The 16074-nt window shown below is 42.1% G+C and overlaps 1 protein-coding gene across 3 annotated transcripts in view; it reads right to left on the reverse strand.

Moving 5' to 3' along the window:
• ZBTB49 (zinc finger and BTB domain containing 49) overlaps positions 1-16074 on the reverse strand; it is a 77817-nt gene that overhangs the window by 50788 nt on the left and 10955 nt on the right. For all 3 annotated transcript variants that reach the window (XM_030191185.1, XM_030191184.1, XM_030191183.1), the window contains 2 exons: positions 12040-13124; positions 4094-4140 (listed from right to left, as the gene is read on the reverse strand). In XM_030191185.1, coding sequence (XP_030047045.1) covers positions 4094-4140; positions 12040-13124 — 1132 coding nt within the window. The remainder of the gene's footprint in view (positions 1-4093; positions 4141-12039; positions 13125-16074) is intronic.

The raw sequence follows: 16074 nt of genomic DNA on the forward strand, positions 1-16074 counted from the left end.
AACCTGTTCCTCCTTGTTTGTTCGGGTAATACATCACAACCTAGTTGTCTGTGTGAACAAGTATTATCTGATAGAGACTGCAGTCTTGGAAAGTTTTGAGGGTGTTCCAGACTGCTTGCAATTCTAGGAGGCTGCTATGATGTTGTTTCTCCTGTGGGGACCAAGAATCCTGTGTATGGAGATCGAGGTGAGCCCCCAATCTACCATGGAGGCATCTGTTGTGAACACCTTGTGATGCAGAAGGGGATGACCCTGGATGAAATTCTGGGATACCATCCACCACTGTAGAGTGGCGTAGCTTTGGAGTGACTCGAATACGGATCAAGAGTAATCCCGTGGCTTGGGACCACTGACAGGAGTGTGTTCACTGAGGAATTTGGAAGTGGAGTTGAGCCAATGGTGTTACATGGACTCTTGAAACCATGTGACTGAGTAGGTGAAGCATCTAACAAGCAGAAACTTGGGTGGATTTGAACACCCGTGTGGTGAGATGCAGTATGTTGTTTGCTCTCAGTTGAGGAAAGAAGGCTCGGCCCCAAGTCGTGTCAAGGAAAGCCCCTATGAACCCTAAGGTCTACACTAGTTGAAGATATGATTTCGGGTAATTGATGATAAACCTGAGGAGTTCTAGGAGTCTTATGGCAGATAGAATGGAGGTGTGTGCGCTGACTCCCGGGAGGCTGCCGTGATTAATCAGTTGTTGAGGTAAGGGAAAACACGTATACCCTACCTGCAAAGTGTTGCAGCTAACCACTATCAGACACTTCGTGAACATTCAAGGAGCCGAAGACAAGCCAAATGGTAAGACATTGTATTGCTAGTGCAGAGTTCCACAGTAGAAGCGCAGGAACTTTGTGTGTGCAGGGAAAATAGGTATGTGTAAGTATTCTTCAGATCTAGAGAGCAAAGCCAGTCATTGAGTTGTATCATGAGAAGTAGTGATCCCAGGGAAACCATGCAAAATTTTGAGTAGAAATTTGTTTAAGACTCGTAGTTCGAGAATTGGCCATACTCTCCCTGTCTTTTTTGGTGTGAGAAAATATCTGGACTAGAACCCTTGACCCCTGTCTGGCGGAGGCATTCTGCCAGAGGAAGGCAGAGAACTTCTCTCAAAGTAATGTCACTGAAGGGAGCTGAAATAAGACTCTTGGTGGCTGGTTGGGAGGGACCTATTTTCCCTAGCACTGGAAATGCTGTGCACTGTGGGTAGAGCTACCACAGACACACGTGTTGGGCCTGCAGAAGTTCCTAATTGCTGAACGGTAAGCCCACGGTGAGCTTAAGGCTGCTTAGTAAAAGGGCCCCGAAGACATTAAAGGCTTGCCTTGCCAGATATTTAAAACAAACAATCTAGCATTTCCTGTGAAGGTTATGGAACTCATCAGCCTTCTAAGGGGGAAGGAACTCTGTAAAGGAGAAAGTACTGTGAATTAGAGATATCAAGTAAATTGCTGAATAAAGTTGATAATCTAAAGTGCGATTGGTTAACATTAAAGCTTGAAATGTGTTTTATGTGAAGAAAAAAAAAAAAAAGAATTTAATGTTCTAGCTTCTCTGCCTGGAGGAGCAGAAGCATAAGATCTTGTACTGTAGGTGCATTTTAAAGCAGTTTCCACAACTAGTGAATGATGAGGTAACGGAGCTTTCTCAATACCAGTGCATTTCTGTATCGTGTACATTGTATCAATTTTATTTGGAGCAACTTGAACTGTCAGTTGAGTCTCCCAGTTTTTGATCAGAGTATTTTTCATAATTGTTTGAAGTGGAACAGAGACTCCTTCACTAAGGGGTGAGTCATAATCTACAACTTCAAAGAGTTCTGAAGGAAGTTCTACCTCTGTCTCTAATTTGAAAGGTAAGGCTCGAGCCATCTCACAGACAAAGTCAGGGAAGGATATACTTTCTGAAAGAAACCTACATTTCTCAGGTGGTTCTCAGGTGGTGGACAAAGGATCAGATGGGATATCATAGGACTTCAGTTTAAAGGTCCTGTGGGTCCCAATCTGTCTGTCCCTGCAGACGTCTGAGTTCGATTGTTCAAAAGTACTCTTCTTGGAAAGTACGTAGAAGAGTGTCAACTAGAGCACTGGCTATGTGTCAAGGCAGATGAGTCTCCAAGATTGGAGAAAGTTTTTCTGCCGATGTCGACACACTTGTTGGCTGGGTTCGTGCTGCCTCGATGTTTGGTGCCATGTTGGTGTGCGGGACCTCTCCTGTGACTCTCTCTCCAAAGCATCGACACACTGGGCTGAGGCAAGCACCCTGTACACCTGTATAGACTGTGAATACAGTAGCCCCCAAGCTCCTCCTTGAACATATTTCCTCCTGTAGAGTAGTAGTCTGTACCAGCTGAGAAAGTGGTGTGGATGCAGCCTGAGTTATAGCCTGTGCAGGCAAAGGAGATCTTGAATACCTCAAAGGTTCTCTATGCGAAATTAGTTGGAAAGAGAGCAGTCATTGCAGCACGGATGCTTCTTGTGCACTGAGGATGTCAATGCAGATGTGTTGGTAGAGCGCCTAGAGGGAGAATGATGGTGATGCTTCTTAAGATTTTTTATGCTGCAGGTCCCTTGATACATACAGGACGCAGAGTCCTTACATGGTTGCAGTATCGAGTCTAATATCAGATCGTCTCAATGTTGTGCTGATGCACCCGATGTCGATGCAGGTTCCACACCAAGCACCGTATCCTGTCATGCTTTATGTCAATGCAGAACCAATAAAATTTTTCACGTTAGACTATGTGGGCTTTAATGGTTCTCGCTTGCACACGTAGGCAGCAGCTACATTATAAGTCCCAGAGCTCCAGAACCAAGCACTGAACACCCCAGTTATGGGGGTCTGTGCCCGAAATAGTCCTACTGCATCGAGTGCACTTCTTAAAGCCAGTTGGCACCCCTTTGTTGACACTGAAAAAAAATGGCTGACGCAAGGTTGAAAAACTATGGTACAGGTAGCTCGAGTAGCTGCGTACATGAAAATGGTTGATGTTTCCCAGGCAAAAAGGTCTCAAAGGCCCAAATGGCTGAAAATTGAAAAATAATTTAAAAAAATCAACTGAACAAAATTAATACAGAAAAGAAGAATATGAAGAAAAATATCCCAAAAAGGAAAGGCACTGAAAGCCAAAGTTTGAAGCGCTGAGGGGATATTAGAAAACCAATCTCTCTGCTCCGTGGAAAATGATAGACCGCTGGACCTTTGCTCAAGCTTCAGGTGGGAAGGCACTCCCTCAAAGATTTAAAGTGACAGTGCACTTGGCAGTGTCTGTACCAGGCTCCATGGGTGAATTCATCCACGTGAGAATACTATGCCTGCTGGTCCTTGGGGAATAAACTGTGTGCTCAGCTCAGTGCACATGCTGTAAAACCTTTTATTCACAATGCAGTATAATAATGGCATGAAATGCCACATTAAAAAAAAAAAAAAAAAAAAAGATAATTGATGCAAAAATTAACAAAAAAAAATCCCCAAAACCCAAAACGAAGCCGCAGTAACGTGACTCCATTTATTGCACTGAGTGGAAATGTTTTTATTTTTCCCTTTATTGTGAGTGACGAGTCAATCCACATTGACTGGAGAAGAAAAAAAAAATTCCACCCTCCTCCCAAGAGGTTTTCTGGTCCAGGGAACCCCTGGCCCAAGCAACCAGTACAGGGAGGCCCTGACCAGAGAGCCTCCAATGCAATGGCAACCCCTGTGGATCGATACTACTTTACCTGGTTCTGTGGAGGGATCCAGTAGCATCTATCTTCTTCTACCACCATCTTGAAAAATGCCAGTGCCTGACTCTTAGTGGTTAGGTGGGAAGTACCTCTAAGGATCAGCCTACCAAATAAGGTATTGCTTCAGAAATAGGTACACTTTCTTGGCCAAATAAATGGAATCAGCTCTCACCAAAAGGAAAAGTTGGAAATACCACATTCATACTATAAATATTGCTGTTATACTAGAGGTTTCAGATGAGATATCACAAGGCAGTGTTATTGTAACTTCATGAGATAGCAACTGAACAAATAAAGCTGAATTTACTTTCATATTGAGCACAAAAATTAAACAAGCATCTTAACGGCTTGGAAAATAAAATCATCACCTGGGAGAAGTGTTTTCCACAAATCCTACATTCAAAAGGTTTCTCACCTACAAGGTAAAGAAAGCAGAATGTAGTATGTACACATCTGAACAATTCAAGAACACTTGCTTAAAACAATGTTCCACATTCATTTTACTGGCCAAGGAATAGCGTATTTTTGGTATTCTTCATGATTTCTCAATCTGTGAAGGTTCTTGCTCATTAGTGGTATGACTATCCTAATTAGGTTTGTTCTGCATGTTCCTTAACAGAAATGAACCTCATTCTTAAAATAAGGCTATACAAAGATACCCCCCCCCCCCCCTAAAGTCTTCTCTTTCCTTTTTTTTTTTTTTGTGCTTGGACAAATTTCAGACAAGATATCAAAGTTAAAAATATAAGTTTTGGGCAAAAAAGAAACCCAACCTTGTAAAAATCCTAAAAGTCAGTTTGCTTGGACAATCTGGAAAAGCATATCTTTTGCACAAGTTATTTCTTACAACTTCTGGAAAGTTAATGCAAGAGCAAATTTTTGCAAAATGTGTTGTGGAATTCTTGCCCATTTCTTAAAATGTAGCATGGCACAATACTTTTTGGCTTTTAGGCTGCTTATGTTCACCAGTTGCTCTTCTTTATGCAAGCAAGGTCTTCTGAGAGATTAAATACTGCAATAACACTGACTGAAAGGGAAGTTCAAAGCTTCAGATAGCATAGCACTAAACATTTGATAAGATATAATACAGCCAGAGACCCCCACTGGAATGGTGGAGGGCTGAAAGGGGCTGAACCTTAAAGCTCAGGCCATATAGACACCCTGGTAAAGTCAATAACGTTATGGCTTGTATGCCTAGGAGCTTGCTGGAAAAAGCATGGCCTAGTTTTTAGCCCGGATTGAGGCCTAAATAATCTAAATTAGGAAAATTGGTCAGAGAAACATGAAACAAAATGGAGATCAGAAAACAAAATGGAAACTCTAAAGTGTCAGTTACAAAGTGGATTTTCCCCAGTTTCCCCATTTAAGTTAGAAAAAGACTTGTTTTTCTTAAGTATCTGCAGGTGCAAAGGAAATGACTTACTGATTGAGCAAGATTGTGGTCAGCTAGTTTGAAGTAAACAAGTGTAACATTGTAGCTTATGGGCCCCATTACTTAGAATGAGGTTAGGAGGGTATAAAAGGCCGGTAGATTTAGGGCGTGTCAGAAGACCTTTTGGCTTGCTACACGAAGTGCTGTCCGACTGTCCACCCATCTGCTTGTACTCCTGATCCCGCTGTATTATTGTGGTAAGCTATAATAAAGGTAATTATCCTTATAACTTCTCCTCTCACTCCCTTCTATGAAATATCTAGAGATAAAATGGTTAATAAGGATACACATATGTCCATGGACATTAGAAGCGAGTCGGATAAGCGCAGGAGCTTTATAGGCGACAGCCTTGAGAGGAACCTCTCTGGTGAATAGCTAGCTTGCCAGCCTACCACAGAGGGTCCTCATGGGTCTATCCAACCCAAATAAAAACACATTGCACTGCTGCTGAAAGGGAAGTTTAAAGCTTCAGATAGCATAGCGCTAAACACTGCACTGCTGCTGTCCTAAGCACATTATGCACCCGTTGGTTAAAGAAGTGATTTAAACTGTAGTCAAGCAGGTATGTTGAGTCACCGCTCTTCTTTACAAGCTACCACTGTGGGTCCTGCTCAGTATGTAAGTTTCAAAAACAGCAGCTATTACTGAGGCAGCCTGGGCAAAGAAATCATATTAATTTGGTGTTTAAATTTGGTTCAGTCCTGTAAAGTGGAGGAATGCCATCTGGGTTTAATTTACTCAGAAGTCTAGCTTTTGCTAGACTAGAGGTTAGAAAGGTCAGAGCGAAGTAATTATTTACCACATCTGGATAATCTCGAGGGGGATCAGCAAGCAAGGCATACTGTAGTTTTAAAAGGATTAGATTGAATGCTGGTTAGAAGAAGATAGCTTAGATATAGATAATTCTAGATGAGTTAGAATTTGTCTTATAAGGAATTCTGATTTCTGCTTATTTTAGAATATGAGAAATAATAATAAAATGCAAGAGATAGGTGCCACATTGTCTAGTTTGAGAGGCCCCAGGTCATAGGTCAGTTTAGGAAATATCAAACCTATGTAACTGATATTTTTAAGTAATGTGTAAGTAATAATTAGTTCAAGGCAGGGTAATCAATCTATTCTTTGCCATCTGGTGAGAAAGGGGGGCTAGAAGGGCTTAGGACCCTATATAACTGAGAGCAGAAGCAGCTTACGTCAGAAGAAGCAGAGAAGGAGCTGAGACAGAAGCCACAAGATACAGAGAGCTGAGAAAGAGAAGAAGAGACCTAGTGCTGATGTCCTACTTTGTTTGCTGGCAAATAAAGAAGATTTCTCTCTCATTCTGGTGTGTGGTGTTTGACTCCTGAAGTACCACAGATTCTGCTAACAATAGTGGTAATTCCTGCAACATTACCAGACACATCAACGTGTTGAAAGCAGTGGTGATGAGCTCCTGTTATTCTAGAGCAGGGGTTCTCAACCCGGTCCTCGGGACACACCTATTCAGTTGGGTTTTCAGGTTACCCACAATGAATATGCATGAGATAGATCTGCATGCCTTACCTCCATTGTATAGAAATTTATCTTATGTATATTCACTGTGGGCATCCTGAAAACCTGACTGGCTAAGTGTGTCCTGAGGACTGGGTTGAGTACCCCTATTCTAGAGAGACAGCTGAGAAGCTGTAGAGTAGGATAAAAAATGGAGAATCAGGTAGAATCAGATGGAAGAGAGGCTGAGAGGCTCTGGTGTGGGTAAGGAGCATGTATAATAACAGGAGAGACAGAGAGATCAGACAAAAGATGGCAAATCAATAGTGTCCAGTACTAAGCATCATGCAGATAGGAACAACAAACATACTCTGAAATGTCTATATGCAAATGTCTAAGAAATAAGATGGGAGAGTTGGAATATATTGCACTAAATGAAAAATTGGATATAAAAGGCATTACTGAGACCTGGTGGAAGGAGGATAACCAGTGGGACACTGTCAAACCGGGGTACAAAGTATATCGTAGTGATAGAGTGGAACAGACTGGTGGAGGGGTAGCATTGTATATTAACGAGAGCCTTGACTCAGATAGATTACAAATTCAGCAGGACACAAATCACACCTTTGAATCATTGTGGGTTGAAATTCCATGTATAAAAGGGAAAAGGACAGTGATAAGAGTGTACTACCATCCACCTCGCCAGGATGAGCAGCTAGATGCAGAAATGATAAAAGAAATCAGAGACGCAAACAAAATGGGCAATGTGATAATAATGGGTGACTTCAATTATCCAAATATAGACTGGGTAAATGTAACATCGGGAGCTACAATTCCTTGATGAAATCAAGGACAGCTTTATGGAGCAGCTAGTGCAGGAGCTGACAAGAGAAGGAAAAATTCTAGACTTGGTCCTTAGTGGAGCGCATGATCTGGTGAGGGAAGTTATGGTACTGGGGCCGCTTGATAACAGTGATCATAATATGATCTGTTTTGATATCAACCTTGAAGTAACTATACGCAGGAGGTCAAATACGTTAGCGTTTAACTTTAAAAAAGGAGACTATGATAAAATGAGAACGGTAAAAAAAAACAAAAAAAAACTTAGGGGGGCAACTGAGAGGGTAAAAACTGCACAACAGGCATGGACACTGTTCAAAAATACCATCCTGGAAGCCCAGGCCAAACATATTCCACAAATTAGAAAAGACGGAAGTCCAAAAGACAGCCAGCGTGGTTGAAAAGTGAGGTGAAGGAAGCTATTAGGGGTAAAAGAAACGCCTTCAGAAAATGGAAGAAGGAACCGTCTGAAAATAACAAGAAGCAGCATAAGGAGTGTCAAAGCAAATGCAAGGCGCAGATAAAGAAGGCCAAGAGGGATTACGAAAAAAAGATAGCATTAGAAGCAAAAAAACATTGCAAAAATGTTTTGGGGTATATTAAAAGCAGGAAGCTGGCAAAAGAATCGGTTGGGCCGCTGGATGACCGAAAGGTAAAAGGGGCGATCAAGGAAGATAAAGACGTAGCGGAGAGATTGAATAAATTCTTTGCTTCGGTCTTCACCGAGAAAGATTTGGGTGGGATACCGGTGTCGGAAATGGTATTTCAAGCGGACGAGTCGGAGAAACGTACTGACTTCACGGTAAACCTGGAAGACGTAATGGGGCAGTTCAGCAAACTGAAGAGAAGCAAATCTCCTGGACCAGATGGTATTCATCCTAGAGTACTGATAGAACTGAAAAATGAGCTTGCGGAGCTACTGTTAGTGATATGCAATTTATCCTTAAAATCGAGTGTGGTACCGGAAGATTGGAGGGTGGCCAATGTAACGCCCATTTTTAAAAAAGGTTCCAGGGGAGATCCGAAAAAAATATAGACCGGTGAGTCTGACGTCGGTGCCGGGGAAAATGATAGAGGCTATTATCAAAAACAAAATTACAGAGCACAACCAAGGACATGGATTACTGAGACCAAGTCAGCACGGCTTTTGTGTGGGGAAATCTTGCCTGACCAATTTACTTCAATTCTTTGAAGGAGTAAACAAACGTGGACAAAGGGGAGCCGGTTGATATTGTGTATCTGGATTTTCAAAAGGCGTTTGACAGGGTACCTCATGAAAGGCTACAGAGGAAATTGGAGGGTCATGGGATAGGAGGAAATGTCCTATTGTGGATTAAAAACTGGTTAAAGGATAGGAAACAGAGAGTGGGGCTAAATGGGCAGTAGTCACAATGGAGAAGGGTAGTTAGTGGGGTTCCTTAGGGGTCTGTGCTAGGACCGCTGCTTTTTAATATATTTATAAATGATTTAGAGATGGGAGTAACTAGCGTGGTAATTAAATTTGCTGATGACACAAAGTTATTCAAAGTCGTTAACTCGCGACAGGATTGCAAAAAATTACAGAAGGACCTTACGAGACTGGGCGGCTAAATGGCAGATGATATTTAATGTGAGCTAGTGCAAAATGATGCATGTGGGAAAGAGGAACCTAAACTACAGCTACGTGATGCAAGGTTCCACATTAGGCGCCATTGAAACTGTTCATTATGCGGCGGCAGCTAAGAAAGCAAATAGAATGTTAGGTATTATTAGGAAAGGAAAACAAAATGAGGACATTACAATGCCTATCACTCCATGGTGCGACCGCACCTCAAATACTGTGTGTAATTCTGGTCACCGCGTCTCAAAAAAGATATAGTGGAATTAGAAAAGATACAGAGAAGGGCGACGAAAATGATAAAGGGAATGGGACGACTTCCCTATGAGGAAAGGCTAAAGCGGCTAGGGCTCTTCAGCTTGGAGAAGACAGCTGAGGGGAGATATGATAGAGGTCTATAAAATAATGAGTGGAGTGAAACAGATAGAAGTGAATCGCTTGTTTACTTTTTCCAAAAATACTAGGACTAGGGGGCATGTAATGAAGCTACAAAGTAGTAAATTTAAAACAAATCGAAGAAAATATTTCTTCACTGAACGTGTCCTGGAATTCGTTGCCAGAGAATGTGGTAAAAGCAGTTAGCTTAGCGGGGTTAAAAACAAAAAGGTCTGGATAGCTTCCTAGAAGAAAAGTCTATAAGCCATTATTAAGATGGACTTGGGAAAAATCCACTGCTCACTACTAGGATAACAAAGAATAAATAATGGCTAAACTTAGTCCAACAAAATTAATTTGCTTATTAATTGCAATAATGTTTAATTTTTGAATTTTTGAACAATGGTACCCACGGACATTGTTGTGCCTTTTTCCTGAAATTAATGAACAATATATAGGCAATTTTTTTCACATATGAGTACTAGCGGGTACCATTGGTTGGCTGGAGGTGTTCAATGATTACAAATACATACAGACCGGTGAGCCAGAACAACAGTTGGCACACACGGATACTTCTGACGTTATGAGATAACCTCCCTAGCCGTTTATGGTCCTATTGCAATACGTGAACTTTGTCCAGTTTTTGTTGTGTGTTCACTACTAGGATAAGCAGCATAAAATGTATTATACTGTTCTGGGATCTTGCCAGGTACTTGTGACCTGGATTGGCTACTGTTGGAAACAAGATACTGGGCTCGGTGGACCTTTGGTCTGTCCTAGAGCCAGATGCACAAAGGTCCCGTTAAGGATCCGTCTGCGTTTCCAAATTGGTAAAAATTTACCGATTTAGAAACACAGAGGGATTCACAATCGCATGCAAATGAGCTGCTCGTTGCTTTTGCGACCCAGCTCATTTGAATGCGATATGGGTGAAGCAAGTCGGTGAACTGAGCATGTGCAGAACAGTCTATCGCTATGCGTGGCTGCTCTGCGCTTGCTACAGACGGCTCTCACACACGCAGACAAGCTTCATGTATGATAGCAGTAGATTTACCTTTTTTTTTTTTTTTTTTGGAAAACACAAAAGGGCTTTTTTTTTTTTGATGGGCATACTTGTATTGCAGCTCCCTGCCTCCCGCTGCTGGGAAAAAGTGAGAAAAACCTCTCTGCTGCTCTCCGCTCTTCTGTGAGGAATCAGCAGCATCAGGGCTTGGTTCCACCCCCAGCTGTTCCTTCTATTGGCTAGCTGACATCCTAGAACAGCCATCTCCCTGAAGATGGACTCTCATTGGCTGGCTGCTGTCCTAACTCCTCCTCCTTGCAGGACTTCCCTGATGACATCACTTTAGAGCTGTGAACTGATTGGATCCGAACTTCCTGGTGTCCCCCCTCCAGTAATGAGTGGGCAGGACATCCTAGGCTGATGCTGGCCAATTGATTTAGCCACTCACTGTGGAGGGGGACACCAGGAAGTTCAGCTCTAATCAGTTCACAGCTCTAAAGTGATGTCTTCAGGAAAGCCCTGCAGGGAGGAGGAGCTGGGACAGCAGCCAGCCAATGAGAGTCCACCTTCTGGGAGATGGCCGTTCTAGGATGTCACCCGGCCAATAGAAGGAAGCAACAGGAACAGCAGGGTTGAACCAAGCCTGTGCCCCACAGACGCTGTTTCTTTGATGGACCCTTGTCTTCCTTGCATTTTTGGTACGTCACCATTACTTTTATGCTTTTCATTTCGGTACTGCTCCCCCCCCCCCCCCCCATTTCATGCCAGTAAAATGTAATTTGAAAAACAAACATATGGCATGGCTTTCAAAAACGTAAACAAGCTGCGTTTAAGCTGGTATACTTTTTTTTGTGCTCCATCTTCCCTGCTTGTTTCTCCCCTTCTCCTGCTTGCAATAATGAAGAACCAGCAGGTCCACACCTCCCGTTAAAATTTCCACGGTAAAGGTAGGGACTGCTTTTGTGCATGGGGTCGGAAACGGTAGTGCACTGCATCACATTCAAAACATAATAGTAAATAGCTCATTTGCATTCCGTTTTCATTAGCTGCTACTGTGACAGGAAAATGGCTCGGAGAACCCTTTTGTGCATGTCCCGGTTTACTACTTGCGCACTAAACTGGCTAGAACCAGTTTAAAAACCACGTTGCTGGCTCGTTAAGTTTAGTGCATCTGGCCCTCAGTATGGTAACACTTATGTTCTTATATTCTTAAGAGGGCAGGCCCGGGTTACACTCGCACAAGGCTAAGCACAAACGAGGACTTTGCAACACGATGAAAGAAAGCTTGAAAATTACTGTTTTACTATTTTCTATAGTGTTTGAAAAGCATAAAAAAAAAAAAAAAAAAAAAGGCCAACCTTTGCAAAACTTTGTGTAAAGGGCATACTGAGTTGGTGTAGTCTAAGCTAATAAAACTAGCTTACACTACACCAACTCAGTATGCCCTTTACACAAAGTTTTGCAAAGGTTGGCCTTTTTTTTTTTTTTTTTTAATGATGCTTTTCAAACACTATAGAAAATAGTAAAACAGTAATGTTCAAGCTTGTTAAAGAAACACTTTCATTCCATATTACTACCAAGTGTAGAATCACTGTACCTGTATGGGATCGATTATGAAGCTCTAAATTGCTTGGATGTTTAAAAATCTTTCCACATAAATCACAAGTGTACCGCCGTTGGAGCTGAGCCTCTGCCTGTTCTTCTAGTTCAGATATATTTTGGGATAGTTCTGTTTCAACTGTTTGGTCAAGAATCTTTAAAGCTGGAAGACTAATAGTTTCTTTTTCCAAATCAGTATTGCTATTATCCATGGGTGTGCCATTAACAGACTCAGTCTCCTCATTTGTGTGGTTGCCATCTTGGTTACATTCAGAAGAAAGCTCTGTGGACGTCTGTGATCTCAGGAAATTTAATTTTTTTAAGTGCACTGCCTTTTTTAGGCGCATCTGTTTAGAAAACTGCAAGAAGGCGCTTTCTGAATCCTGGTCTTCAGAGGGTTTGTTCAAGGACTCAACCAAAGAGTCTGATGGCAAAAGATCAGAGGACTCTAAAATACATTCAGAGTTATTCACAGTCCATGAATAATTATTAACTGCTTGGGGTTCTTTAGACACACTCACACAAAATGGCTGTTCTAGTTCATTTTGTTTAGAACAAGTATTTTGTTTGTAGAACTGCTTGCTATAAAAATTCCGCAGTTTATAATGGTGACTTGACTGTATGAGCGGAAGTGCTGTGCAGCTGCCATCAGGAGGCTTCGACACTTGCCTACATACATCACTTAAGGCATTTTGATGCTTACCCATATGAGGCTCATCTTCCAAACCTTTATGGCCCTGTGCATCTGATGCACACTCCTGGAGTAAATGATTTCTATAATTCTCAACTGAACCACCATTGGTACCTGTTGACAATGAACCTTGCAAGGAGAATGCAGTGTTGCAAGGTATGGTTGCAGGCTGATCTACAACTTTATTTGGTTTTAGAAAGGAACAACACATAGTCAGAACGTTTTGTACTTGAAGACACTGGGCAATATCCAACATGGCTTGCACATTGTCCTGGTTGAGATCTAGGTGGGATGTGTACATGAAATCCAGGATCTGGCCAATCCCTCCAACATTTTTAATATCTAAATGAAATACATCATTCTTCTGGCTTGTGGAATTCTGAAATAATGACCTAAAGAAAAAGTTCAAGAGATTTAAAATATAAATAAAACTGCTTTCAATCCAAGATGTTTTCATACATAATACAATAATTTTTTATATACAATGTACATTATATGTTGGTGATCAATACAGCATCTAGTAATCAGGAACATTAACATATCAGGGAATTATAAGGGTAATTGCAAATGAGTGGTCAGGCTCTTATAATTATGTTAAACCCCCATTAGAATTTTTTCTTAAATTATCACCAGGACACTGATTTATGTTTTCCATTTTAATCAAAAACTAAAAAGAGACTGCTCCCAATCAGAGAGGTGAGCACAATTTCCCCCTCAAACAAGACGCCGGGTGAGTTATGCGGGACTTGAAGGTGTAATAAATGCTGGCGAAGAACTGTTCAAAGCGTACATGGATTGCTATTCTAAAACAAGAAATACACACAATTTGAATATGCTAACCACACCCAGAATACACCTCCTTTAAAATTCTGTATGCTGTTGCATATATAAATAAATGATACCTGTAAATCAGCATGTATGTATAAGGAATGATTTTAGAACAGATGCTAAGAAGTTTATACATATCTGTTAATTTTAGGGTTGCACCATTTAATGCATTAATAAAGTGGTTAAAGCATTAAAATTGATGCTTGTGCAGCCTCTCCCCCCCCCCCCCCCCCCCAGCAGGTCTAGTATCTGCCCCTCTCTCCATTCCTTCAAGCTGGTTGTCTTAGCTGGCAGAAATTAAACCATGCTGCCTCTGGCTGGCCCTGGGCCGTTCTCTCTTCTATCTGATGCAACTTCCTGATGTTGTGTGGGTGGGGAGTGGCAGAGAGAAGGCCCTTAGGCTGACTAGAAGCAGCCTAGTTTAATATGGAAGGAAGAAGTGGGGGGGGGGGGGGGGGGGAAGCACAGCAAAATGGCCAGGAAGTACAGAAAGAGTTCTGAGTACAGTCAGAGGGTGCAAGATGATTAGAAAAAAAAAATTAACAGGTAACAGAAGAAAAATTATTTTCATTTTACTGATTAAAATGTCAGTTTTGAGACTACACATCTGCTGTCTTACTATACAGGGGGAAATGCAAGAGGTCAGTTTCTGCGATTAATCTTGTGATTAAAATATTTTATCAATGTGCAGCTCTAGTTAACTTCCTTTCCTTGGGTCCTGCTAGATCAGTCCAAACTAGTGGGTTACGACGCTCTACCAGGGGAACTGGGTTCGATTTCCATGCCGTTCCTTGTGACTCTGGGCAAGTCACTTAACCCTCCATTGTCCCAGGTACATATAACATACAGGTACTTATTTTGTAAACTGCTTTGATTATAACCACAGAAAGGCAGTGTATCAAATCCCATCCCCTTTCCTACTATGACAATGCTCAAGCAGAAGGACACTATCCAAACTTTGCTGGCTTTAAAAAATTCCGCCCCCCCCCCCCACTAGGGTAACCATTGTAGCAATTTTGATAACAATTAACAATGAATTTATCTTGTTGGGCAGACTGGATGACCGTTCAGGTCTTTATCTGCTGTCATTTACTATATTATGTTTCTATATACAAGGAGTCAGGGAGAGAGCAGATAGATCCAAGGAATGAACCTCTTGCTGTGCAGAGAGATCCAAGGTATGAACCTCTTGCTGTAGTCTTCCAGATTGGGTCCTGGACTGGCCTAGCAGGACTCAAGGAAAGGAAATTAACAGGTACAAATAAAATTTTACCTCCCTTTTTGTCCAGGTAGACCAGCCCACAACAGAAGGATGTAAAAGAGCAAAACCTTGCTGGGAGGGTAAAGCAAGGTCCCCTGAATAATGACCTAGCAAAGGCTGTATTGCTTTCAGCAAGCATATCAATCTTGGAGTGCTTCATAAAAGAATGCAATGACGCTCATGTTGCTGCTCTTCAAATATCCTCTGGCAAGACCGCCTGGGCCTTTGTTCTCTACACCCACAGACCCTCTGGAACAACCTTCCAGAGAGTAACGTAGGCTGCTTCAATATTTTTATTTATTTTTGTTACATTTGTACCCCGCGCTTTCCTACTCATGGCAGGCTCAATGCGGCTTACATGGGGCAATGGAGGGTTAAGTGACTTGCCCAGAGTCACAAGGAGCTGCCTGTGCCAGGAATCGAACTCAATTCCTCAGTTCCCCAGGACCAAAGTCCACCACCCTAACCACTAGGCCACTCCTCCACTAGTTTAGTGGCCTAAACTATCGTACTATGGATACTTCGGAGGCAGCCTTTTCATAATGCAGGCCATGAACAGGAATAAAAGCCTATTCAAATGTCAAAAGTGAATTGGTCACCTCAAGAAATCACAGTAAGTCCCTGTGAACATCCAACTTACGAAGATTCACCAAGACCTTTGACCACCCTCCTTGGTCTGTAAAGACTGGGAGATAAACTGCCCAATTTAAATGAAATGGGGACAGCACCTTCAACAAGAATGACGGTACCGTATGGATAGAAACCGTATCTTCTGAGAAAGAGAAGAATGGGTCTCTGCACATCAAGGCCTGCAATTCTGAAACTTGCCTAGTGAAACAGATGGCCACCATAAAATATGGTTTTAAGATCCTTGACAAATGCCCTCTTTAAAGTTTCAAAGAGAGACCCTGCCAATGAAGAATTACTGATCGGAGCAGAAGATGAATGGGCCTCATCTCATACAGAAAGCGTACAATATCTGAAGGTGCCAGTGGTGACCCTATTGTGTTTCCAAGGAAAAACCCAAGGGGTTTCTCTGGTGCCCCTTGGGTCTTGCCTCAGAAGCACAATAGGGTCATCACTTACACCTTCAGAGAGCCCAGAGCCATGCCTTACTTGAGGCCCTTCTGTAATAATTCTAGGATAGGTGGGACCTACACCTAATAGGGAGAGAGCTGACATTCTTCAAACCAGCACTTTAAGGTCCGCCAAACCCAGACATGCACCAGGGATGTAGACTGTTGCCTAGCTCT

Source organism: Microcaecilia unicolor, chromosome 2, assembly GCF_901765095.1.
Source record: "Microcaecilia unicolor chromosome 2, aMicUni1.1, whole genome shotgun sequence".
Lineage (NCBI taxonomy): Eukaryota > Metazoa > Chordata > Amphibia > Gymnophiona > Siphonopidae > Microcaecilia > Microcaecilia unicolor.